The sequence below is a fragment of the Natrix helvetica genome (assembly GCF_964273705.1).
Source record: "Natrix helvetica genome assembly, chromosome: 6".
NCBI classification, from domain to species: domain Eukaryota; kingdom Metazoa; phylum Chordata; class Lepidosauria; order Squamata; family Natricidae; genus Natrix; species Natrix helvetica.
This window is the reverse complement of record NC_138553.1, coordinates 3,026,618-3,053,318: the sequence shown is the minus strand read 5'-3', so window position 1 is coordinate 3,053,318 and position 26,701 is coordinate 3,026,618. Positions and strand designations below refer to the sequence as shown.

General features: G+C 46.1%; 1 protein-coding gene across 2 annotated transcripts; it reads right to left on the bottom strand.

The window, feature by feature from the left end:
• Nucleotides 1–127: 127 nt before the first annotated feature.
• FBH1 (F-box DNA helicase 1) lies at nucleotides 128–26,060 on the bottom strand. Of its 2 annotated transcripts, none has more exons than XM_081957614.1 (20): nucleotides 25,942–26,060; nucleotides 24,461–24,628; nucleotides 21,011–21,537; nucleotides 19,968–20,098; nucleotides 18,042–18,180; nucleotides 16,934–17,124; nucleotides 14,563–14,652; nucleotides 12,598–12,686; nucleotides 11,175–11,343; nucleotides 9,544–9,766; nucleotides 8,644–8,731; nucleotides 7,343–7,429; nucleotides 5,383–5,519; nucleotides 4,830–4,929; nucleotides 4,620–4,744; nucleotides 3,315–3,375; nucleotides 2,254–2,448; nucleotides 1,941–2,066; nucleotides 819–934; nucleotides 128–292 (listed from the first exon to the last, which is right to left on the bottom strand). In XM_081957614.1, coding segments are annotated over exons 1-20 (2,913 nt in total). In that variant the 5' UTR covers nucleotides 25,943–26,060; the 3' UTR covers nucleotides 128–142. The 2 variants fall into 2 exon arrangements, with proteins under 2 accessions (XP_081813740.1, XP_081813741.1); XM_081957615.1 differs by having other exon boundaries at nucleotides 819–922.
• Between the last annotated feature and the right edge of the window lie 641 nt (nucleotides 26,061–26,701).

The following is a 26,701-nucleotide window of genomic DNA, read 5'->3' as shown; positions in this document are numbered from 1 at the left end:
ATCAAACAAAGCAGAGGCTTGACTGCGAACAGATCTTGCCTAATGGTGCTCCTAATAAATGACTAGTTTTTGTATTGAATCTTGGCTCGATGCTCATGAATCCATTAGGGCATTTTTAGGAAATCTCACATATGAATCTTATTTAAGGCAAGATACGTACGTAAACAAAATTGATCCTTTGGGGGATTAGCGGAGAATCCGCTGGGATGGAGTTGCAACAGTAGTGCTCCGAACACCAAAGTGACATCTTCTTGCACACTTCCTCGGTTAATTCCAAGCGTGTGTAGTATTCCTTGCGTGGGGGACAAAAACTGAAGAGTTTAGCCAGCTAGGAAACTGAGAGATAGTCCTTGACTTATAACCACAATTGAGCCCAACATTTCTGTTGCTGAACGAGACATTGGTTAGGTGAGTTTTGCCCCCCGTTTTAGCACCTTCCTTGCCACAGTTGTTAAGTGAATCGCTGCCGTCATTAAGTTAGGAACACAGTGGTTAAGTCAGGGGTGTCCAAACTTAGGAACTTTAAGACTTGTGGACTTCAACTCCCAGAATTCCCCAGCCACCCCTGGGTTAAGTAAATCGGGCTTCCTTGTTGACTTGGCTTGTCAGAAGGTCGCAAAAGGGGATCACATAACCACCGGTCATAACTATGAGTCAGTTGCCGTCTGAATTTTAATCGCGTGACGAACGAGGACGCCCGGAATAGTTTGTAAGTGTGGGAAACAGGTCATATGTTGGTGCCGTTGTAACTGTGAATGGTCAGTCAACGAATGGTCGTAAGTCAAAGGCTGCCTGCCTTGTGAATGGCTTTAACTCACCTTGCTGACTTTTAGGATATCGGCAAGATATCTGGACATGATGAGACGCTTCTTGGCTCGAGTGACAGCGACGTACAGCAAATTCCACTCATCCTCCGGGATGGCTTTTGGGACAGCTTAAGAGGGAAGGAGGGGAAAACGGAGTTTAATGGGAATTCTTTCAACAGATCTGCTCCAAACCCACATCTGAACCCTTAAATAAGTTTTTATTTTTATTCTCTTATATATAGTTACAGCTATACATTACCGTATTTTTCGGAGTAGAAGATGCACCTTTTTTCCTCAAAAAAGAGGCTGAAAATCTGGGTGCGTCTTATACACTGAATACGACATTTTTTGCATCCTGAAGCCCTGCCCCCTTCACCAAAATGGCCGTGCACACCCTTCCCTAAAAAGGAGAGGGAGGGAGGGAGGGAAGGAGAAGAATAGATGGGTGGATGGAAGGAAGGAAGGAAAGAAGGAAGGAAGGGGAAAGAAAGCGGGGAGGAAATGGAGGGAGGGGAGGGTGAAATGAAGGAAGGGAAGGAGGAGGAGGAGGGAAGGAAGAGAGGGAGGGAAGGAAGGAAGGAAAGAGAAAGGTAGGGAAGGAAGAGGGGAAGGATAAAAAAGAAGGAAGGAAGGAGGAGGGGAGGAAGGATGGAAGAAAGGTAAGAAGAAAGGAAAAGAAAGGGGAAACGAAAATGGAGGGAGGGAGAGAGAGAGGGAACGAGGAAAGAAGGAGAAGGAGGGAGGGAAGAGAGGGCAGGAAGGAAGGAAGGAAAGAAAAGGAGGGTGAGAGGCAGTGGTGGGTTGCAGGCAGTACTCCCCGGTACGGGCGTACCGGATCTTGCCCGGAGCACCGGGTACCGTACCATTTGGAACGGAATCCGGAACCCACCACTGGTGGGAGGGGAGAGGGAGAGGAAGGAAAGAGAAAGGGAGGGAAGGAAGAGGGGAAGGGAGGGAGGGAGGAAAGAAGGAAGGAAGGAGATAGAGATAGGAGGAGGAGACAAAGGAAGGAAAATGACTGAGATGGGAGAGGGGGGAGGAAAGAAGGAAGGGTGGGAGGGAGGATGGAACATGACAAAGATAGAACTAGGGGAGTGAGGAAGTGAGGAATGAAGGAAGGAAGATTATACTCACTAGGTGGGTTCCGAGGAAGCATTCCAGGATAGGGCCATGTAGATGGGATGTTGACAAAGTCACCGGCAATTCGGACGGTGTCAAATTCCAGCCCTTTGGCCTTGTGCACAGTCCCTAGGACGCAATCTAAAACACACAAGAGGAGAAGCCGTGAGGTCCGCAACAGCTCATTTTTCTCAGTGCCTTGTAACTTTTTTCGCTAAATGAGCGGTTGTTAAGTCGAGGATCTCCTGTATTACAGGCCGACAATAATAAAGTAGCTAGTTTGAATTCCATACGTATCTGGATCTGGGTGTTCGCACATGATATTTACCTGCATTTTCTGGATGCAGGACATGGCACCGGGATATCCTGTCCAACAGCTCCGGAATGCGTTCCCGGTATTTCTCCACAATCCCAATTTTCATTTCCAGTTGTTTGTCTTCTGCTTTATTGGCATAGTCCTTGATGCTGGCCAGGCCCTTCTCAACCCACCTCTTGATGAAGGGATCCTTTATCTCAAGTTTCACTAGGAAGATCAAACAAGGGAGGTTTTTCATTTTATTTTTTTCCCAGAGGCAGCTGGACTTTTTGATTTTTCTTTAAAGACTCTCATCCGAGAAGCTTCTTCGGCTCAGACTAGATGGTGGGGAATGGGAGGATTGATACTCCTTGCAGACCGCTGGTCCTTTGCATCCTTTTAGAGGGTTGTTGAGGCCACTTGGAGGTTTGTCTCTGACTCCCTTCCGACCTCCAGGTGGCCTCAACGACTCTCGGAGAGTGCTAACAACCAGGTGAAATTATAAAGTTGTTTATAAATTATAAACAACTTCCTAGACCTTCATGATAGAATAAGAATAAGAATAGGAATAGAACATGCCACCTCTGGCACGCGTGCCACAGGTTCGCCATCAGGGGAATAGGATAATAAATGTATTGTCACTTTCAATGTACCCTAATCAGCATACATTAAGATGAAGTTTCATTGCCGACAGCTCTCAAAAGGGTCAGAGAATGGAGAAGAGGAAGTGACACCAGGAATTGGACCCTCAATTAGTATATAAACAGAGCTCGTATTTTACACCTAGCACTTGTAGGAATTCTTCCATAATGTCTTCTTGACTTCCTATACAGGTCGTCCTCGGATTACGACCACAATTGAGCCAAAAATTGCTGCCGCGAAGCAAGACATTTGTTAAGTGAGTTTTGCCCCATTTTACGACCCTTCTTGTCCCCGTTGTTAAGGGAATCAACACAGGAGACTGTAAATGACTGAGCCATTTGAGACTCTTACTATATATGACCGTGGTGGCCAGGCTCCCTTACGGTCGTATGTCGAGGATTATCTGTACACAACTTGCATGACCACAGAAATAGCGGTTGAAGAGAACTCACGTTCAGGATGAAGCAGTTTCCAGAGATCACGAATTTTCTCAAGGCCAAAGGCTTTAAGACCCTAACGAAAAGAAGACAAAAGGAACCATATGTAGAGCCCTGTGAGATGGGAGTTGTAGTCCGATGCACAGTTGTAATTATCTGTCTGTATTTCGGGGCTCTTTAATGTGCTTCAGATAGTAAGATGTGTCTGCAGAATTCAGTGTGTTTGCAACAAGCTGCACAACATAGTAAATCTTCTTGGATTTAAAGGGCTGTCACACAGTAGAGGTTGTCAGGAGAGGGGGAGGGAGAGAAGGAAAGAGGAATGGAGGGAGGGTGGGAGGGAGGAAAGCAAGAAGGAAAAAGGGAGGAGGCGGGATGGAGGAAGGGAAGAAGGAAGGAGAAAAAAGGAAGGAAAAAAGGTGAAATAGAAGAAAGGAAGGAGGGAAGATGGAAAGAACCAAAAAGGCAAGAGGGAGGAATTAAAGAAGGAGAAAGGGGGAGGAAAGTAAAAAGATGAAATGGAAGCAAGGATGGAGGGAGGGAGGAAAGCAAGAAGGGAAGACGAGAGGAGGCGGGATGGAGGAAGGGAGGAAGGAAGGAGAAGAAAGGAAGGAAAAAAGGTGAAATGGAAGAAAGGAAGGAGGATGGAAAGAAGGAAAAAGGGAGGAGGGAGGAATTAAGGAAGGAGAAAGAGGGAGGAAGGTAAAAAGATGAAATGGAAGCAAGGAGGGAGGGAGGGAGGGAGGAAGGAAGGAAAAGGGGAGGGGGAGGAGGAAGAACAAAGGAAGGAAAAGGTGAACGGAAGGAAGGAAGAAAGGAAAGGGGAGTGGGAGGGAGGGAGGAGAAAGAATTCGCAAGAAGTGAAATGAAAGGAAGGAAGAAGGGAGAAAGGAAAGAAGGAAGGTAAGAAGGAAAAAGAGAGGGGGAGGGAGGGAGGAGAAAGGAGGAGGAAGGAAAAGAAGGTGAAATGGAAAGAAGGAGGAAGGAAAGAAAGAATGAAGAAAAAATGAAGTGGAAGGAAAGAGGAAGGAAGGAAGGAAGGAAAGGGGGAGGGGGAGGGAGGGAGGAGAAAGAATTAGCAAGGAAAAAACTGAAACGAAGGGAAGGAGGGAGGGAGGAAGAAGGAAGCAAAGGTATAAGGGAGGAGGGAAGGAGAAGAAAGGAGGAAAAAAAGATGAAAAGGAAGGTAGGAAGGAGAGAGATGGAAAGGAGGAAGGAAGAATAATAGAAGGCAGGGAGGAAAAGAGGGAGGGAAGGAAAAGAGGAAGGGGGGAAGGAAGGAATCCCTCCTCTACCTATCCTGGGCCTTCTCACACTCACCCCCAGCAAGTGTATCTTAGCAGGTGAGTCTCCACCTGTGAGGTTCACAGCATCATCAAAGACCGTTTGGTTGTTCCGGGATAAGCGGGCCTCCTTCCCCTCCACGCCGACCCCTCGGACATCACCTGGTCAAAAGCACAGCCTCCTGTCAGTCCCACTTAGCAATTCTTCCCTGGAGCGATAAAAGGACGACTGGCTTAAAACACTCACTTTCTTGGCTGTTTCCCACCAGTGTTTTTTCCCGGACTTTCTTGCAGAGATCCAGGAGAGTCGCGCCAACGTAAGCGATTTCGGAGCCGAAGCGAAAACTCTACGGAAGAGGAAAAGAACCCTCCAATGAGGTGAGAACTTCATCACGCAATAGAGGTGTAATTTGCTGGCCATTTCATCCCCACTAAGCTAAGGCAGGACTAGAACTCCCAGTCTCCTGGTGATTGGCTCAAAGTCACCCAGCTGGCTTTCGTTCCTAAGGTGGGACTAGAACTCACCATCACCTGGTGATTGGCTTAAAGTCACCCAGCAGGCGTTCATGCCGTAGGCAGGACTAGAACTCACCAACTCCTGGTGATTGGCCCAAAGTCACCCAGCTGGCTTTCATGCCTAAGGCGGGACTAGAACTCACTATCACCTGGTGATTAGCTCAAAGTCACCCAGCTGGCTTTCATGCCGTAGGCAGGACTAGAACTGGAGTGGATTCCCAATGAGATCCTTGAATTTCTAGGAATCTTCTGGATTGAATTGTGGATCTTTCCAATTGGCTTACCTGCGTCAGGTAGAAGATGCGACTGTGGGGTACGTTCGAAAGTGAATTGACAGCACCCCGGAAGGTGTAGATCTGTTGGTGTGGATCTCCAACCAAAATCAGCCCACACGTTTGCGAGAGGACAATGTCCATAACCGCTAGCGAAAGGGGATAGAAATAAATGATAACGACTGGAAAAATATTTGGAATAGAAGAGTGCCGTATTTTTCAGAGTATAAGACGCACCTTTTTCCTTCAAAAAAGAGGCTGAAAATCTGGGTGTGTCTTATACACTGAATACAGCATTTTTAGCTTCCCAAAAACCCCCGCCCCCTTTGCAAAAATGGTTGTGCATAGCCTTTAGGAGGCTTGTAGAATGCTCCTGGGGACTGGGGAGGGCAAAAATGGGCTGTTTTTTGCTTGTTTTTGTCCCCCCACCCCATAGGAGCACTCTATAAGCCTCCTAAAGGCTATGCATGCCCTTTTTTTTTGACAAAAAACGGGCCAGTTTTTGCAAATCATGGGCCGTTTTTTGCTCATTTTTGCCCCCCACCCAGTCCCCAGGAGCACTCTACAAGCCTCCTAAAGGCTATGCATGCCCATTTTTTGGCAAAAAACAGGCCGTTTTGGGGAGGTCTGCAGAGTGCAAAAACATTTTTTTAATTTGCCTCTTCAAAATCTTGGTGCGTCTTATACTCCGGTACGTCTTATACTCTGAAAAATACGGTATATAAGAATATGTCAGTTAGAGTTAAGGAAAATGGATATAAAGTGATATAGAGGTGGCATCTAACACCACCTAAATTATATCAAATAGATGGTAAATATACAAATATTCGTTGGAGGTGCAAGAAAGAGCTTGGAACATATAAACTTATGTGGTGGGATTGTGTTAGGACATGGTGTTTAGAGAAATTAGAGCACTCTTGAATGTAAATTTAGAGATGTCACGAGGATTGCATTAGTGTTATTGGTGAAGAAATGGGATATAAATGAAACAAAAAAGGAATTGATTGTAAATTTGATAATGGCAGCTAGATTAGTGATGGCTAAATATTCGGGGACGAAATTGGGATATTCAAAGAAATGAGTGGTATAATGAAATTTGGAGTATGGCAACAATTGATAAATTAACAATAGAAATTAAATTTTAAAAAGGGAAGATTAAAGTAAATAATTATTAATGAAATAGGGGGATATTTTATAAAATCAGTGTTGGTGGAAGGCAAAGGGAATAAACCTATTGAAGAATATATGTTGTTTTCGAGGGGATAAGGGCACAATTGGAATATATTGTATATCTTTTAGTTGTTATAGATGAAAAACATAAGGGGGGGGAAGGTCTCCGGGAGGTGGGGGTGCACTATAATATTTGTTTTTTTCCCCTTTTCCTCTCTTTTTTTGTATTTACTATGTTTGCATTATTTGTATTTAAAATAAATAAAAATAAATAAAGAATGAGAAGGGGGGGGGGGAGAGAATATCTTTAGAACAGGGGTGTCCAAACTTGGGAACTTTAAGTCTTGTGGACTTCAACCCCCAGAATCCCCCAGCCAGCCTGGGGAGTTGAAGTCCATAAGTCTTAAAGTTCCCAAGTTTGGACACCCCTGCTTTAGAAGCTCGGTTCTCACGGGAGTATCAAAAAGAGACGGTGGCTTTAATGAGCCCTGGGTCTTAGTCTTTCATGAGACAGGGATTTTAACCTTTTCATCTTTACCATAAATGGTGGGAACTGGAATTTCCAAAACAGGAAAGAGGAAAATTGCACCCCCTCTACTCCAAAACTCACAATTCAACAACCGGGTTGCTCACTTAACAAACTGCAATGATTCACTTAGCAACCATGGCAGGAAAAGTTGTAAAGTGGGGCAAAGCTCACTTAATATATTTCACCCTTAGCAAAATATAAAATTTTGGGCTTGGCTGTGGTCGTAAGTTGAGGACTGCCTGGACTTGAACCCAGAATCTACATCGCACTCACCGGGGGTGCAGTCTTGGGCCTCATCCACCAAGATGGCGTCGTAGTTGGAAAGAGAAGGTTTTCGGAGTTGCCAAAGTTTCAAGTAGCCTAAGAGGCACAAGACCGATGCTTAAAATCAGTGTACAATGAAACAACATTCTTTGATTTTGTGTTCTTGAGCTCCTGCAGGATGACAGTCCAGGATTATTTTTTAAAAAAAGAAGCATTATATTATATTTTCTTTTAATTTCCCAATCTTGGGAGATTAAGATGGGTGGACTTCTCCCAGCATGCTGGCTGGGGAATTCTGGGAATTGAAGCCCATGAGTCTTAAAGTGGGCAAGGCAAGATTAAAATGGACTGTCTCCTGGTGATTGGTCCAAAGTCATGCTTTAAGGCGGGACTAGAACTCACTGTCTCCTGGTGATTGGTCCAAAGTCATGCTTTAAGGCGGAACTAGAACTCACTGTCTCCTGGTGATTGGTCCAAAGTCATGCTTTAAGGCGGAACTAGAACTCACTGTCCTCTGTTGATTGGTCCAAAGTCATGCTTTAAGGTGGAACTAAAACTCACTGTCTCCTGTTGATTGGTCCAAAGTTATGCTTTAAGGTGGGACTAGAACTCACTGTCTCCTGGTGATTGGTCCAAAGTCATGCTTTAAGGCGGAACTAGAACTCACTGTCTCCTGGTGATTGGTCCAAAGTCATGCTTTAAGGCGGAACTAGAACTCACTGTCCTCTGTTGATTGGTCCAAAGTCATGCTTTAAGGTGGAACTAAAACTCACTGTCTCCTGTTGATTGGTCCAAAGTCATGCTTTAAGGTGGAACTAGAACTCACTGTCCTCTGTTGATTGGTCCAAAGTCATGCTTTAAGGCGGAACTAGAACTCACTGTCTCCTGTTGATTGGTCCAAAGTCAAAAGGCTGGCTTTCATGCTTTAAGGAGGGACTAGAACTCACTGTCTCCTGTTGATTGGTCCAAAGTCACCCAGCTTGCTTTATTGCCTAAGGTGGAACTAGAACTCATTGTCTCCTGGTCATTAGCCCAAAGTCACCCAGTTGCCTTTATGCCTAATCCGGGACTAGAACTCCCCATCTCCTGGTGATTGGTTCAAAGTCACCCAGCTGGCTTTCATGTTAAGGTGGAACTAGAACTCCCCATCTCCTGGTGATTGGTTCAAAGTCACCCAGCTGGCTTTCATGCCTAAGGCAGGACTAGACTTTCCCTCCATGAAGAAAATTTCCCCTTTGTTTTTACTTTTTTATTCCTGTTTCTCCAGCAGAGCTAAATGCCCCCAACCTTCGCTCCCATATTCCACTTACCGTCGTGCGTCATTCTGTGTGCCATGTCGGTGGCTGGGCTCAGCATTTTCATCTTGGCCCATATTTGTTTCGCTTCTTCAACAATGATCTAGAAAACAAGAGTTGGGACGATGATCTTGCTGACGAAAAGAATCAAACCCAAAGTTTTCTCCCACAGATCTTGAAGGAGAAGGAAGGTCTGGGTCTATAGCTAGTCCTCGACTTACGACCACAATGGAGTCCCACCCACATTTTCACTGCTAAGCAAGCCAGTTGCTAAGTCAGTTTCGCCCCATTTTATGACCGTTCTCGGCACAGTTGTTAAGTGAATCATTTGCCATTGTTAAGTTCGTCACACGGTTGTTAAGTGAATCTGGCTGTCCCCCTTAACTTTGCTGGTCACAAAAGACGATCATGTGACCTCGGGGTACTGCAACCATCATAAATAGAGGTAGTCCACGACTTACGACCACAATAGAACACAAAATTTCTTTCGTTAAGCAAGACAGTTCTTAAGTGAAGTTTGCCCATGTTGCAACTTCAGAAGTTAAGTAAGGAACACGGTTGTTAAGTGAATCAGGCTTCCCCGTGGACTTTGCTTGCCAAAAGGTCGCAAAAGGGGGATCTCCCGTGACCTTGAGAGCCGTCATAAATATGAGCCGGTTGCCAGTTTTGTTCAAATGGCTGTCAATGTGAAAAATTGCCATCGCTCTTTTTTTGCTGTGCCGTTGTAACTTTGAAGAGTCACTAAGCGAACCGTGGTAAGTCAAGGACGCCTTGCTAGTTGCAAAGGGTCCGAATTTGGAAACCCGTGACCATGTGGTCGTAAGTGTGAAAAAATGATTCTTTTTTGAAGTCGTAACTTCGAATGGTCGCTAAACGAGGACTGCCTGTCCCTAGTCCTGAGAACCAAATACTCACGTGCTTTTCGCCTTCCTCCACAAGAACGATTTTCCCTTGGTTGTTCTTGCACCAAATAGGCGCGTGCTCCACAGTTATGGCCGCGTCCGCCGAAGCGAAGAAGGCAGTGAGGGTCTGAACGACCGTCTTGGCTCTGATGAACGGAGATTGGCCCTTGCGATTGGAGAGGACAAAACTGACCATGTAGGAGGTCAGTGAGCCCAGGTTAAGCTTCGGTTCGTAACTGCAGCAGAATGGAAGAGGGAAAGTGGAATTAATCATCATTTCCTTCGAACGGCCCCATAATCCTTTATATCGGGGTGGGGTGTGGGCGACTGAATGGAGCTGGGTGCTTACTGCCCTCCCTGTCGCCAATGAGGAGTTTTATTCAGCGGATATACTTCTCAGTGTGCCCAGAGAGAGAAATATCTGCCTCTACCTAGGATCAACCTCACAGCTTCTGGATTGGGAGATGAGAGCTTCACCTCTAGGCCACCACACCAGGAGGGGGAATTAATCCTGACGTTAAATCTCTGCTTATTTGGGCGTGGATTGCTGGTGGGGAGCTTGCAGGAGACGTCAAAGGCGTCATAAGTCACAAGTTCCTGCGTGCCCACAAGAGATCTAAAAAAGGGGTTGAGACTCTAGAAAGAGTGCAGAGAAGAGCAACCAAGATGATTAAGGGACTGGAGGTTAAGACATATGATGAACGGTTGCAGGAACTGGGCCTGGCTAGTCTAGTGAAGAGAAGGACCAGGGGAGACACGATAGCATCTTCCAATATTTGAGGGGCTGCCACAGAGAGGAGGGGGTCAAGCTATTCTCCAAAGCACCCGAAGGCCAGACAAGGAATAATGGATGGAAACTGACCAAGGAGAGATTCAACCTGGAAATAAGGAGGAATTTTCTGACAGGGAGAACAATCAACCCATGGAACAGAAGTTGCCTTCAGAAGTTGTGGGAGTTTCTTCACTGGAGGCTTTCAAGAAGAGACTGGACTGCCATCTGTCAGGCATGGTACAGAATCTCCTGCTTGGAAGGGGGTTGGACTAGATGACCTACACGGTCCCTTCCAACTCTGTTAATCTGACTTGAATCTCACTTGAATCAATAAAAGGACCAGGGGAGACAGAATAGCAGTGTTCCAATATTTGAGGGGCTGCTACAAAGAGGAGTGGGTCAAGCTATTCTCCAAAGCACCCGAAGGCCAGACAAGGAATAATGGATGGAAACTAATCAAGGAGAGAAGCAAACCTGGAAATAAGGAGGAATTTCCCGATAGTGAGAACAATCAACCCATGGATCAGAGGTTGCCTTCAGAAGCTGTGGGAGCTTCATCCCTGGAAGCTTTCAAGAAGAGACTGGACTGCCCTCTGTCAGAAATGGTGTAGGGTCTCCTGCTTGGGCGGGGGGGGGGGGGTTGGACTAGATGACCTACAGGGTCCCTTTCCAGCCCGTTGCTCCGTTATTCACTTAACCACCGTGTCCCTAACTCAACTACTGCACTGATTCCCTGAACGTGGCCAGCAAGGTTGTAAACATGGGGCCAAACTCGCCTAACATCTGTCTCTCTCAGCAGCCGAAATGTTGGCTTCCATTGTGGTCGTACGTCGAGGACTAAACTCCCTGTGAAGAAGAAACCGGTCACTTACTGCTTGCCGACTTCTGCAAAGGCCAAGGAGTGGATGGTTTTACAGGTGACGTTATCAGGGAAAAGCCGCCTCGCCTGTTGTGCGATGGTGTTGTTGAACGCCAGGTACAAAAAATTCAGCTTGCCCCACTTCCGAGCGTATTGGATCAACGTGGAGGTTTTGCCAGTCCCTGCGTGAAAAAATTTAAAACGTTTCAGCCCTCCTGGTTTTGTTTTGCTTTTCTTTTTAGCAAGAACACGCCTGGAATCCTGCATGAATGGCGCAGTGGCCTAGCGGTGAAGCTCACTATCAGGAGGCTGCGGGTTCAATCCTAGGTAGGGGCAATATTTCTCTCTCTCTTTGGAGAACAATGAGAAATTACCTGGTGAGGTTAGCACTGTCAAAAAAAAGGGGTTGTAACTTATACAAAACTATTTTTAAAGGCACTTGTATTTTAAAGTTTTTAATTTTCAATAAGGGGTTTCTTTTGAAAGAGAAATTATCTGCTGCGAACTCTGCATTGGCAACAGGAAGGGCATCCAGCCAGTAAACACAGGACAGTTGCCCTGACTCCGCCCTGACGTAAGGGATTGTTGTTGTTAGTTGTGAAGTTGTGTCTGACTCATTGCGACCCCATGGACAACGTTCCTCCAGGCCTTCCCGTCCTCTACCATCCTCTGGAGTCCATTTAAGCTCACGCCGGCTGCTTCGGGGACTCAATCCAGCCCCCTCATTCTCTGTCGTCCCCTTCTTCTTCTTTTGCCCTCCATCCTTCCCAGCATGAAGCTCTTCTCCAGGGAGTCCTTCCTTCTCATTAGGTGGCCAAAGTCTTTGAGTTTCCCCTTCAGGATCTGGTTCCAACCCATTGCTTCTTGTTCTGCCCTCAGGTGCCTTGGAGAATAGTTTGACTCCCTCTTCTTTGGGGCAACCCCTGAGATATTGGAACAATGCTATCCTGTCTCCCCTAGTCCTTCTTTTTATTAAACTAGACATAATGCAATTCCTGCAAGCGTTCTTCATATGTTTGAGTCTCCAGTCCCCTCATCCTCTTTCTTGCTCTTCTCTGCAGTCTTTCTAGAGTCTCCAAATCTTTTCTACATCGTGGCCACCAAAACTAGATGCAAATATTCCAAGTGTGGCCTTATCAAGGCCTTATAAAGTGGTATCAACATTTGACGTGATCTTGATTCTCTGCCTCTGTTGATGCAGCCTAGAACTGTGTTGGCTTTTTTGGCAGCTGCTGCCCACGGCTGGCTCCTATTTAAATGGTTGTCCACTAGGACTCCAAGACTGTTGAGCAAGGTACCACCTATACTGTACCTGTGCATTTAGCTTTTCTTGCCTAAATGTAGAACCATACTCTTTTCACCATTGAATTTCATTTTGTTAGATGACGCCCAACCTATAGAAGACTCAAGAATTTTCTGCGCTCTGGATACCTTACCTGCAAAAGCCACAATTTTTACCACCTCTCCAGGTGTAAGGGTGTGGTTTAATATCTGTTGTTGTTCACTAGTAGGTTGTAAAACAGGCCTGTTGATCAACAGAATAGACAACATATTTAGAAATTTAGCGCCAAATTGTTGGAAATGTGATCATGGATCAGGCACGTACTATCACATGTGGTGGTCGTGGCAAAAAACAAAAGAATATTGGCGGAAAATCCAAAAGTGGCTGATAGAGATAACCGAAGAGGAAATAGAATTCACACCAGAACTATTTCTTTTGGGAATTATAAACAATAAATACAACAAGGGGGTAATTTACTTAACAATACATATTATTACAGCAGCAAGAATGGTCTTTGCCCAAAACTGGAAAAACAGGGAAATTCCACAAGGGGAAATAATTAGGAAAATTCTGACTTGTACTGAAGTGGATAAATTGACGTGGGAATTGAAATATAAAGACCAATCAGAATATTATAAGATCTGGGATAACTTTTATCGATGGTTGGAACAAAAAAGGAAAGACGCAAAATAAGCAAGGACTAACATTTATAGAATGGAGATTAGAATTAGGTGTGAAACTATAATAGTGAAAATGTGTAAGATAAAAAGAAAGCAATACGGTTGGAAATGTGATATTTTTATATTTGTAACTATGAAATAGATCTAATGTTAAAGAGCAGGGTGGTTATAATGTATAGCTTTATATCTTAGCATATGTGGCATAGATTTCGCCAGGACAGTAACACCGTGACCAATATTTTAATTTGTGTTCAATAAAAAACTTTTTTTAAAAAAACAAAAAAATACCAGAAGTAGTAGTTATAAATGTTTGTGAACCTTGCATAAGGTTACAGTTGTTAACAGGTACTTGCCAAGTGGCTAGTCCTCAACTTACAACCCCCAATGGAGCCCAACGTTTCTGCTGCTAAACGAGATTATTGTTAAGTGGGTTTTGCCTCATTTTACGACCGTTCCCGGCACAGTTGTTAAGTGAATTGCTGCAGTTGTTCGGCTAGTCCCACGGTTGTTAAGTGAATCTGGCTTCCCCATTGACTTTCCTTGCCGGAAGGTCTCAAAAGCAGGGGGTTGGACTAGAGGACCTCCAAGGTCTCTCCCAACTCTGTTGTTCTATTCCATTCTATATAAAAGGGGATCAAGTGACCCCCAGGAGACTGCAACGGTCATAAATATGAATCCGTTGTCAAATGTCTGCCTTTTGATTGTAGGAAGTTAGCACCCACCACTCTCCTACAAAAATGAAATATCCTGGGAAATATTGAAAAGGCAGAATATTATATTTCCCCTGAATGGAGAAACATGTTTTTAGGCAGGAAATAGACTCACTCTTAATACCCCACCTTTGTCAATGGGCCCTTAAAAGGCCTTAGGCAGTCTATTCTACATAACAAAGATATCCCCCTTCAGCTCCAGGGCAGGGATTAAGGCATGATAGTATTAGCCCTTTACCCATCTCACCACAGGGCACCTGGGAAGAAGCAATGCTCAACCAAATTTGGACTCAAGACAGACTAGAGAGTTGCCCCTACATGGGAGTCTGGCCGCCAATCAGAAGAGAAGCTCAAGATCAAAGGCCAGAGAGGGCATAAAGCCAGTTACTTCAGCATCTCTGCCTCTTTTTCTTCTTCACCCAACATCTGGAAGCATCTGATCCCCCTTTTCTGCTCAGGAGCTCAAGCCATGGGATCCTGTCCACCATTAAACCATCTTTCCTAGCAGCCTCCATGTTTCCAGTGTCTTTTTCCCCTTGCTTGCAACTGAACCCAGAAGGACATTTTCTTCCATCAGATCACATTACCACAAGGATGCCACAATGGCCATAAGGGTGGAAAACGGTCATAAGTCACTTTTCCTCCCAGTGCTGTTGCAACCTTGGTCACTAAACGAACAGTTGCAAGTCGAGGACTACCTGTGTTAACCTACAAAGCTAATTTACCTACCTGAGACCTAACGTGGGATGATGTTGGACAGCCGAGCTGCAGGGGAAATTTTCCAGGTGATACAGGCAATAAAAAACATTGTAGTGAAGCCTGGAAGGACACAGAAAAGGGGAAACGTGAAAACGAACTTCAGAGTGAAAAAACCTCTGAAATGGTAAAAAAAAAATCCAGGAAAAAATTCAGAGACGGGGAATAAACACACCTCAGTGGATTTCTGCTGTAAGGAATCGACTCTTGAAAACAGCAGCATCTTTCTGGCAGATGCGTGAGAAAGCCTGAGCAAAGTTGCAGCTGCTTTAACGAGGAGGTGTTTTATTTTATTTATTTACTAGCTGGATACCTGTGCTCCGCTACGCAACTATGCGATTGGGCTTGATAAATCGACACTTGCAGCTTGGAAATTAATGAGTACCGTATTTTTCAAAGTATAAGACGCACCACAGTATAAGTCGCCCCTTAGTTTTTGGAGAGGAAAATAGAGGTGAAAAAAATCTGCCTACCAGGTATTCATTTTTATTCCCATAGCACCAGAAAAGCAAGCAAACACAATAGTATAATCAAAATGACACTTTTTGCCCCTTTTTAAAAAGTCTTAACTAGATGTCTGGGCATTCAGCCAAAAGTGCTTAATACCTTGTAAAATGTAACAAAGCTGAATCAACAAACCAGCCCAGCGCTTGCCTGAAGGAAACCATTGAGAAAACTCAGGAAAAATCCCTGCCTTGCCCTTAAAGGGATTATCCCCAAAAGAATAAAATTACATACGCAGGAACTCTCTGCCTTGCCTTTGAGAGGATTATGTCCCAAAAATAGAAACTGGACAAAAAAGTACTACTTCTTAAGGCAGTCTTTTAATCTTTCTAGTTGGCTTCTCCCAGATGGAAGAACCTTTTTTTCAGCCCTAATGAGGTGCTAATGAGTGAAGTGATCTTCCCTGATTTGCACCACATTAGGGCTGAAAAAAAGCTTCCAAAAATATACATTAAAAATATGGTACTTAACATTGGCCTCTCCTCTTCCCTTCCCTCCCTCAGGCTTGCCCCACAGAGGTCTCTCCTATCTTATCCCCTTCTCTCCCTCAGTCTAACTCCTTAGCATCAGAGCATTTTTCAGGTGGGGAGGGGGAGTAGAATGTCTAAATTCACAGCCCGCAGGCTGGATGAGTTACATGCTGGCCATGCCCATGCCCAAGTGGCAGTTGGAACAGAGTTCTTTTCAGGTGGGGAGGGGGAGTAGAATGTCTAACTCCTTAGCATCAGAGCATGTTAATAATAATAATAAAAGAAATACCAATGATCTGATGGTCATTTTGAAAAATCCTTTCTTAGCGAGCACTTAGAAGCCAAGAGGAACATACATGTCAAATTTAAAGTTTGTAGGCTTTACGGTTCTGGAGATTTCGTGATGATGCACAAGTGGCATTTCGCTTTTATATAGAGAGGTTGGTATCTTGCTTTTATTATTCCTGCACCTAATTCCAGGTGGCGAATATATATACAATACAGCTTCTTCCTCCTACTTTCCTTACAACAATAACCCTGTGAGGTGTGTTCAGCGGAGAGAGAGAGAGGGAGAGAGAGAAAAAGAGAGAAAGAGATAGAGACTAGTCCAAAGTCATCCAGTTGGCTTTCATGCCTAAGGCAGGACTAGAACTCACTACATCCTATTGACTGGTTGAAGTCACCCATCTGGCTTCATTCTAAAGTGGGACTAGAACTCACCATCTCCTGCGGACTGGTCCAAGGTCACCCAGCCAACTTTCATAGCGAAGATGGGACTAGAACTCACTGTCTCCAGGTGATTGGCCCAGAATCACCTAGCTGGCTTTCATGCCTAAGGAGGGACTAGAACTCACCGTCCCCTGGTGATTGGCCCAAAGGTATCCATTCAGCTTCTAAAGTGGGACTAGAACTCACCGTCGCTCAGAGTCACCCAGCCGGCCTTCATGCCTAAGGCAGGACTAGAACTCCCTGTCTCCTGCTTTCTAGCCTGGTGCCTTAACCATTAGACCAAACTGACTTTCGTGCTAGATTGTGCAGGTTTTTTTTTTCAAAGCACGCACGTCCCTCCCTCCCAAAGATACTCCTAGTTTTACTACAGCGGTAAACTACAGATCGCAGTCCTAGGTGTTTCCTGACCAGGGATGAAATCCTCTTGGTTCAGGCCAGCTTTTTTTCACTTTTTAAAGCATTTTCCCCCTGCCTATTCGCCCAGACCAGCAGGAAAAAAAAAATGCTTTAAAAAGTGAAGACAAGCTGGCCACCCCCATCCAGTCACATGACACAACCACCACCAAGCCACGCCCACAGAACCGGTGGCCAAAAAAAAAAAAAAAGATTTCACCACTGCTCCTGACCTTTCGCAAATTTACCTGTTACTCATGTGGACTCCGTTGTCTCGCATGGCGAAAAGTAGGGTGGCTGTGGAATACAACATCTCAAGGGTGTCCGTCAGCGACATGGTGGAGCTGCGTCTTTGGAGACAGGCCACCATCTCCTGGATATCGCCAACACCTCCGGCAAGAAGCACAATGGCCGCCATCACTGCCCAAACATAGGCCGGCTGGAAGAAACATTATAGAATCAACCTCACGGCCCAGAGGGTCATGGGTTGCCCCCTCCCCTCTTTGGAAGAGCTTTATAGATCCCACTGCCTTAAGAAAGTTCAAAACATTCTCAAGTCTCCGACTTACAACTATTCAAGGGATGTGAGGTCCTTGGTGCTCTCTGAGCTGGGTGGTTTTCTTGCGGACGTTTCATCACGCAACTAGGTAACATCATCAGTACTGGAAGGCAGTGGGGTTTGCAGAGATGAGGAGGAGGAAGAGGTGGTGGTGGAGGAGGAGGAGGAGGAAGAGAGGTAGAGGAGGAGATGGAGAAGGAGGAAGAGGGATGAAGATGGAGGAGGAGGAAGAGAGGTGGAGGAGGAGGAAGACGGATGGAGGAGGAAGAGAGATGGAGAAGAAGAGATGGAGGAGGGGGAAGACGGATGGAGGAGGAGGAAGAGAGATGGAGAAGAAGAGATGGAGGAGGGGGAAGAGTTGGAGGAGGAGAAAAGAATAGGAGGAGGAGCAAGAGTTGAAGGAGTATGGGCTCCTTGATGCTCTCTAAGCTTGGTCCTTTCCTTGGGGACAGTCCATGACTCAACTAGCCACAGATGATGTTACCTAGTGCGGAAATGGGTTCATGCCTTAATTTCGCAACCGAGGGACAGACTTCGCCATATTTCCAACTGGAAAATGGTAAGCATCCTAGACAAACTGAGTCCAAAAACCAGCAGAGAGTTCCTGGAAGCCTGGCACTCATGAGAAATCGCTAAACAGTCACTAAACGAATGGTTGCAATTCGAAGGACCGTCTGTCTCAGAATCCATGTCTTTTGACCGACATCCCCAAATTCTGAGCAGGAAAACCCACATCCAAGGGAAAAAACACCCCAAAACCTCAAATCCAGGGAGGGTTTAAGCCCGCCAAGACCTACTTTCTCTTTGTGACCGTCCAAATCCGGAAGATTCTTGGCGATGCAGACTTCCGCCTTGAGAAAGAGCGAGTGGCGCTTCAGACACGCCAGGACAGCGGTGGGATCCATACAGTGGCAGCTCCGAATAGCAGCCGCACACCTGGATTGGGAAGAGAAACATGGACAGGTAACGGCCTTATACAGGTAATCCTCAACTTACAACGGTTCTATTTAGTGACCGTCCAAAGTTACAATGGCGCTAGGAAAAAAGGGACTTATGACCGTTTTTCACAGTTACGACCTTTGCAGCATCCCCATGGTTGCGCAATCAAAATTCAGAGACTTGGAGAACTGACTCATACTTATGACTGTTGCTGTGCGAACTTGTTTCATGACCTTCTGATGAGCAAAGTCAATGGGGAAGCCAGATTCGCTTAACAATGGGGTTGCTAACTTATCAACTGCAGTGATTCACTTAACAACTGTGGCATGATGGTTGCAGCACGCTGGGGTGTGATGTCTCCCTTGGACGACTCCACGGATTCTTCCTCGGAAGTCGGCTCAAAGGAAGGATGAGCTCATTCGTTGCACATCAGGAACTGGGTTAATTAATGACTCTGATCAGCCGCCCGAAAGAGATTTACAGGGGTCTTTGGCTGAGGACAGCTCGCAGGGGCGGACGGTCAGTGAAGAGGAAGAGAAGCTGCCTTCCGTGGTGGATCCGAGAGCACTCGGGGTAGAGAAAAGACAAGAGCAAAGGAGATCTGCCAGATTGCTTTGGAGAAGACCCCACCTGTCTTGATCGGCTGCACCAGAAAGCTATTTGTCGCAGCAGGTGGAATGAGGAACTGTTGGTTTGTGGTTGTGTGTGTTTATTCCTTGTGCTTCCTGCCTTGGAAGACTCTGAACTTCTCTTGCCAAGTGAAGTCGCGTGGGTGTATTTCCGTTTGGCCTGGTTGGTTTAAGTTCATTGGATGGGCTTATTTGTGGGAATGACTTTCTATTGTTTTATGGATTACTAGCTGGATACCCATGCTTCACGACGTAACTATGCAGGAGAAAGTCAGTTCACAATCCGTTGGCTCAGAGGTAGTCTTCGGTTCACAATCCTTTGTGGTGGTCGGTGAGTGAAACACGTAAGGGAATATCGCTCCCGCCACCTTGAGTCCGGAAGCAGTTCCAGCAGAGCCAGAATGGCTGTTAGCTCTCTGTTTTGTTAGAAGCTGATCGGTGTATACTGAGGTATTGTGGTTTGCAACTGTTAGCTATATTTTGTGTTCTAGACTGACTATATTGTTAACTGAATTACTGAACCGTGTATGATTCGGACTCTGAATACTTCTATATTTCTACATAGTAAACTACTATATTTTTATACTATTCAGTGTCTCTGTATGCTGGTTTGTGCATGTTCTTCCATATCACTCTCATTACACTTCTCTGCATACCTGCTCTCCTAACGGGGAGCTTAATTACTTAACAGTCGGTTTTACGTGATGAGTGAGTGGTGCTTAGCTCTTATTTTATGGACTATTGGATACTGCCTTGAGGACTAACCGTGGCCTGCTTGTGGCTGGATTTATTCGGGACACTTCTGAAGCTGGGTGAAGGCAATTGCTGGGGAACATTAATAAACTCTCTAAAACACAAGCGCATGGGGTCACCAGATCACCATCTGCAAATCATCCGAGCTGGCTGCCGACAAGCAAACTCAATGGGGGAAGCCAGCTTCGCTTAAAGACCCCAGTGGTTCACTTAACAACAGCAGTGATTCGCTGAACAATTGCGGGGGGGTGGGGGGGAATCATAAAATCAAGCACACTTAGCAAAGAAAATACGTACTGCTCCCCATTGTGGTCGTAAGTCAAGCCCCAGACGTATACCAGCCTACCCCATTAACGAAAGCAAAGGGGGTGGTTTCCGGTTGCGATAGCGAAGGCCACTCACCGGATAAATCCCAGCATGCATTGGGGATGCTCCTTGGTTAGGCCGTACCGTTGCAGAATGACTCGAAGGGTCAGTGAGGCGTGGTCGACTCCCTTCAAATACTGATAGTAAATTTTCTTCCAAGGAATGAACTAAAAAGCCAGAGCAAAACATCGGATGTTATGATTTGGGGGCTTGGCCGATAAAGAATTCTGTTCTGTTCTATTCTATTTTATTCCTTATTTTATTTCTATTCTCTTCTTCTCTTCTCTTGTATTCTTAATTCTAATTCTAATACTCTACTCTTACTCTATTCTATTCTCCTCTTTTCTTCTCTTCTTTATTCTAGTCTCGTCTAGTCTATTCTCTCCTCTTTTTTATTCTCTATTCTATTTTATTATCTTCTCTTCTATGCTATGCTATTCTATTCTTTATTCTCTCCTCTCCTCTATTGTATTCTCTATTCTATTCTCTCCTCTCCTCTATTCTATTCTCTATTCTGTATTCTCTCCTCTCCTCTATTCTATTCTCTATTCTGTATTCTCTTCTCTCCTCTCTTCTCTTCTCTATTCTATTCTCTTCTCTTCTCTATTCTCTTCTCTTCTCTCATATTCTATTCTCTATGCTCCCCTCCTATTCTATTCTCTAGTCTCTTCTCTATTCTGTATTCTCTCTTCTCTTCTCTTCTCTTCTCTCCTCTATTCTATTCTCTATTCTATTCTATTCTCTTCTCTCCTCTATTCTATTCTCTATTCTATACTATTCTCTTCTATGCTATGCTATCCTAGTCTCTATTCTCTTCTCTCCTCTATTCTATTCTCTCCTCTTTTCTATTCTCTATTCTATTCTATTCTATTCTATGCTACGCTATGCTATTCTTCTCTCCTCTTATTCCTATTCCATTCTTCTTGCAATCTAAAAGCTACTTGCCAAATGGAAAAAAGGTTTCCAATCAGAAGAATGTCCCGGTCCATGATAGTTAAATCACAGAAGGAACCATCCAAGGGAGACAAAGGTCTGCCCCAGCTCATGTCCACCATTCCTGAGACAACGGCCTCCCTTACCTTCACGTCCGAGATGATGCACTTCCAACGTCGACACACCAGGCAGAGGTTTTGGAGGAGGTCAACCAAAGGCACCAGGGCGAAGATCTCCTGGAGGAGTTCATCCGGCAACGTCTCCATCGTTCCCTGAGGTACGTCATCCCCGGAGGTGGTTCCGAAGAGCCCAAAGTGGGCATCGGGAAGAGGATCCACCTCGACGTCGTGAACTTCCTGCTTGACAGTTCCATCGCCTGAGCTTTCTCCAGGAAGCCTCACCAACCACGGTTCGTGACCTTGGACCTCCCGCCCAGCGCTTCCGTCTGAGTCGCCAGATCCGTGGGAGAAACGCAATAGTTTCTTGGGGGGCGCCGACGCGTCCCTTCCCTCGTCAAGAAGACTGCAAGAGTCATCCGAGTCGGACGCCCAGTCACAAGCGAAGTTCTCCAGAGGTTCCTCAGCTTTGGCTTTGTGGCTCTCCGCCATGTTGCTGGAGTATGGCGGGACGTGGGATTTGCTCTTGAAGTAATCTGTGATGGTCCTTTGGTGGCCTGAGGGCAGAAAGGGAAGACAAATGACAGCAGCTTCAAAGGGCAGGCAGAAAAGCAGGTGGACGATGGCAGGCATCTGTACAGGTAGTCCTCGACTTACAACCGTTCCACTTAGTGACCGTTCGAAGGCACTGAAAAAAGGGACCGTTTTTCTTATTTGGGACAGTTGTGGCATTCCCACTGACAACTAACTCGTGCTTATGACGGTTGGAACTGACTCATATCTATGGCAACTGACTCGTATTTGTGATGGTCGCAAACTAACTCGTGCTTATGACGGTTGGAACTGACTCATATCTATGGCAACTGACTCGTATTTATGACGGTCCCTGGTTCACGTGGCCCCCTTTGGTGAACCTCTCACAAGCAACGTCTACGGGGAAGCCAGATTCACTTCACAACCGTGTTCCTAACTTAGCAACTGGGGCGATTCACTTAACAACGGGGGAAGGAGAGATCGTAAAATGAGGCAAAATTCACTTCACACCTGTCTCGCTTAGCAACAGAAATTTGGGGCTCCATTGTGGTCGTAAGTCGAAGACTACCTGTACTGCCTTCCGCATCTCCTATTCCAGCCTTCTCCCCGGTCTCAGCTTATACACCCTGCAACCTTGAAACAAGCAGGAGAGAAGGTGATGTGCAGGGCACTTGATTTTCTGGCACAAGGTGTTTCATGACCCAACTGTGGAACGTCTTCAGTGATGCATGAGAGTGGGGTTTGTGGAGAGGAGGAGGTGGGGGAGTGGGAGGAAGAGGAGGAAGGGAAGGAAAGGAAGTGGAAGGGCCAGAGATAGGGGTTGTTCCTCTATCCTGGTCCTATTAGATCTCTCGGCGGCGTTCGATACCATCGACCATGGTATCCTGCTGCACCGGCTAGAGGGGCTGGGAGTCAGGGGCACCGTTTTACGGTGGTTTGGCTCCTACCTCTCTGACCGGACGCAACGTGTGTTGGCAGGGGAGCAGAGATCGACCCGGAGCCCCCTCACATGTGGGGTGCCACAGGGGTCGGTGCTCTCGCCTCTCCTGTTCAACACATACATGAAACCGCTGGGCGAGATCATCCGTGGTTTTGGGGTGGGATATCATCTGTATGCTGATGATACTCAGCTATACATTTCCACCCCAAACCACCCCAATGAGGCCGTCGAAATGATGTCCCGGTGTTTGGAGGCCGTACGGGTCTGGATGGATGGCAACCGACTAAAACTCAACCCTTCCAAGACGGAGTGGCTGTGGCTTCCGGACTCCCGGTTCAACCAGTGGCTTCCATCTCTGGCCATTGGGGGCGTGCAACTGGCCCCCATGGAACAGGTGCGCAATTTGGGCGTCCTCCTGGATGCCCGGCTGTCCATTGATGACCATGTAACAGCCGTGGCAAGGGGGGCGTTCCATCAGGTTCGCCTGATGCGCCAATTGCGCCCCTTATTGGACCGGGATGCCCTACGCACAGTCACCCATGCGCTAGTGACGTCTCGCCTGGACTACTGCAATGCTCTCTACATGGGGCTTCCCTTGAGATGCACTCGGAGACTACAGTTGGTCCAGAACGCGGCCGCGCGGGTGATTATGGGGAGGACTAGATACTCCCCTGTAACACCTCTCCTGCGCGAGCTGCACTGGCTTCCTGTGGTCTACCGAGTGCGTTTCAAGGTTTTGATTATGATCTTTAAAGCGCTTCATGGCACAGGGCCTAGTTACATGCAGGATCGCATCCTGCCCCACACATCCCTACGACCAATTCGCTCACACAGAGAGGGACTTCTCCGGGTGCCGTCTGCCAAACAGTGTCAGGGGGCGACACCCAGGAGCAGAGCCTTCTCTGTGATGGGCCCAGCCCTGTGGAATGACCTCCCCCGTGACATCAGGATTACTTCCGATCTCCGCTCCTTCCGTGTACAGCTGAAGACCCACCTCTTTCAATTATCTGGCCTGGCTCAACCGTAAATTTTTTCCTTATTCCTCCTGACAGTCGTTTTAAATTTTTAAATTTTTAAATTATGTTATTGTAAATGGGATATTTTAATGGTGATTTTTAATTGTCTAAATGTGATGTAATTTGTTACCTCCTCCGTGCATGTATGTCCTTGTATATGTGTATGTTTATGTGTCTGTACATATGTTTTATGTTTTTTATGCTCTACTGTACGCCGCCCCGAGTCCTGTCTGGAAAGGGAGCGGCTAATAAATTCAAATTTTTTATTATTATTATTATTATTATTATTATTATTATTATTATTATTATTATTATTATTATTATTATTATTATTATTAAGGAAAGAAAGGGGAAAGGAAAAAGAAAGGAAAGGGAAGGAAGTGGGAGGAAAGAAAGGAAAGGAGAAGGGGAAAGGGAAGGGGAGGAAGTAGGGGGGAAGAAAGGAAAGGAAAAGAAAGGAAAGGGAAAAGGGAAGGGAAGGAAAGGGGAAGGGAAGGAAGTGAGAGGAAAGAAAGGAAAGGAAAGGGAAAAAGAAAGGAAAGGGAAAAAGAAAGGGAAGGAAAGGAAAGGAAAGGAAAGGGGAAGGAAGTGGGAGGAAAGAAAGGAAAGGGGGAGGGAAGACAGGGAAGGGAAAAGGAAAAGGAAAGGAAAGAAGGAAGGGGTCCTTGGTGCTCTCCGGCCTTAGTGATCTTCATGCACATTTCATGGTCCAACCAGATGACATTATCAGTGCCAGCAGGAGGTGGGGTTTGCTGTCTGTATACCCGTGGCTATATAAACAGGGAGCCAACCTCTAACAACAGGGGACAAACGCCCCACCTAACTGCTGCAACGCACCCTCCATATCTTGCATTGTAACGACGCAACCCCGCTTTTGTGGTTTTTAACCAAGGCCTCAGAAGACGCGGCAATTCTGATTAATCCTGATCTTTTCAAGAAAGCACTTCCTTAGTCTTGCAACGCAATGCAAAGGATCACAACTCATCACACCTTTGGAAGGCTGCCTCCTCCTCCGAGGAGTTGGGCCAAGGCGCCTGCAGGAACCTTGGCTGCCAAGCCTCTGGTTGAGGGGCTGCGTCAGGGCGGCTGTGCCTTCTGGGCTCTGACGAAGGACTTCACAATCGCTGGCGGTCAGGCGGATTTTCTTGAAAGACCTCACTGGCTCAACAGGGGGAAAAAAAACAGACAAAAACGGCACTGGAGGACAGAAGACGTCCTAGAGAAAGACATAAGCAGGGTTCCATTGCAAACCCAGACCCCCTGCAAACCCCAATTGATGGTTTAAGTTTGGCCACAGCTGATGACATTTTAAGCAATCCACTAGGGTCCATCCGACCATCACTCAGCATGAAGAATTCACAGTTGCAGAGAGCATAATTCAGTATAGAGTAGTGAGGTAGGCGGCAAATGAATTGAACACATTAAAAAAAAAACACACATCGCTTTGCTTTCAAGTACAGAATGTGAGATTTTGGTGCATTCCCCCATAATTTTATTTATATTTATTTGTTTAGGTGATAGATGGATGATAGATGATGATGGAGAGAGAGAGAGAGAGAGACAGAGACAGAGACAGAGACAGAGAGAAACAGAGAGGATGACAGAGGAAGGGAGAGAGGGAAGGAAGGAAGGAAGGAAGGAAGGAAGGAAGGAAGGAGAGAAACATAGACAAGAGGAAGGAAAGAAAAGGCAAGGACAAAAAAGGAAGAGAAAGGAGAAGAAGGAAGGAAGGGAGGGGAAGAGAAATAGATAGATAAATAGATAGATGACAGCTAGAGGGGGGGGGGAGAGAGATTTAGATATAGCTATACCAAAGTCACACACTGGCACACATTAAAAATGAAATTCTGTTGCCCTCTTTCAAAAGATAATACATATATACCCATACACACACATTTCCCCCCCCCCCCGTGTGTAAAAATGTATACAGTCACCCACAAACCTTATTAATCAATGTCCATTTTGAATACATAGTGGGAAACAGGAAACTTGAGAAAACTAAGCATAAATAAAGAGATGCAGAAGACTGCAATTCAGTGCCCAAGTTGACCTTCCATGCAAAGGGATCATTGTTTGCCTGTGGCTTAATAGTAATAAAATTGAACTCCTGGCTGGCTCCAAAGACTTTGCAATTCCCATGATCCTTGCCATTAAGGCAGGGGTGTCCAAACCTGGGAACTTTAAGACTTGTGGACTCCCATTCCCAGAATCCCTCAGCCCGCATGCAGGGAATGATAAGACGTGTCATACCTCCAATATACCTGGAGGGCGCCAGGTTGAGGATGGTCGGGTTGCAATTGACTTCCGCCCCCGCCACTCCCTTCCTCCCAAACAAATTACTTTCCCCCCAAAAATAAATCCGGATGGGAAATAATTCGGCCCGGGTGACAATGCCTTCCCAGCTCTAAATACCAAGAATCTAATTAGCAATTAATTATACTTTCCATTAAATTGGGGGACTTAAGACTTACTTGCACTTCCGCCTACTTTGCAAACATTGCGCGCGCACCGCAACTTGCTCCCAGCGAGCGCAACCTAACCTGCTGACGCTTCGGCCAAACCAAACCCCGCCTCTTGCCCGCAGGAGTGATGGGTCTCTGCGGTCCTATCGCAGAGCTCGCTCCTTATTGCTCCTCCTTCTTGAAGCAGAAGAGTGGCCCGGTACGGACCAATGAAAAGTCGCGCACAATTGGACGGGTCCTCCCCTCCCCAAAGAGATGCAGAAAAACTACAAGCATAGAATACTAGACAGCACTCACTTCCGGTCCCGTCCCCCTACCCTTGTTTGGGAGTGGAGGAAGCTGCATTCAGTCCTTTCTGGTGTTGTCAAAGCCTCCTTTGAAGTCCCAAAGGTGCAGTTTTTTCCCCCACAAGAGGCAACTGGATTTGCTTGGTTTTTTTCCTTTTGAAGACGTTTCGCTTCTCCTCCAAGAATCTTCTTCAACTCTGACTGAATGGTGGAGAATGGAAGGATTGATACTCCTTGCAGACAGCTGGTCATTTGCATCCTTTTGGGGAGTCATTGAGGCCACTTGGAGGTTTCTCTGTGTCTCAAGTCCACCTGAGTGGTGCAAATGGTTCCTGTGGTCTGCAATTTCTCTCTCTGGAAATCCATTCCTACTCCCACGCCGTTCAAAGGGTCTTCATCTCAAATTGTGGAGCTAAAAGTCTGTAGAGATTCTCCATCATCCATGGTTGTCCCAAAGGTGCTTTTTTCAGGAGGCAACTGGA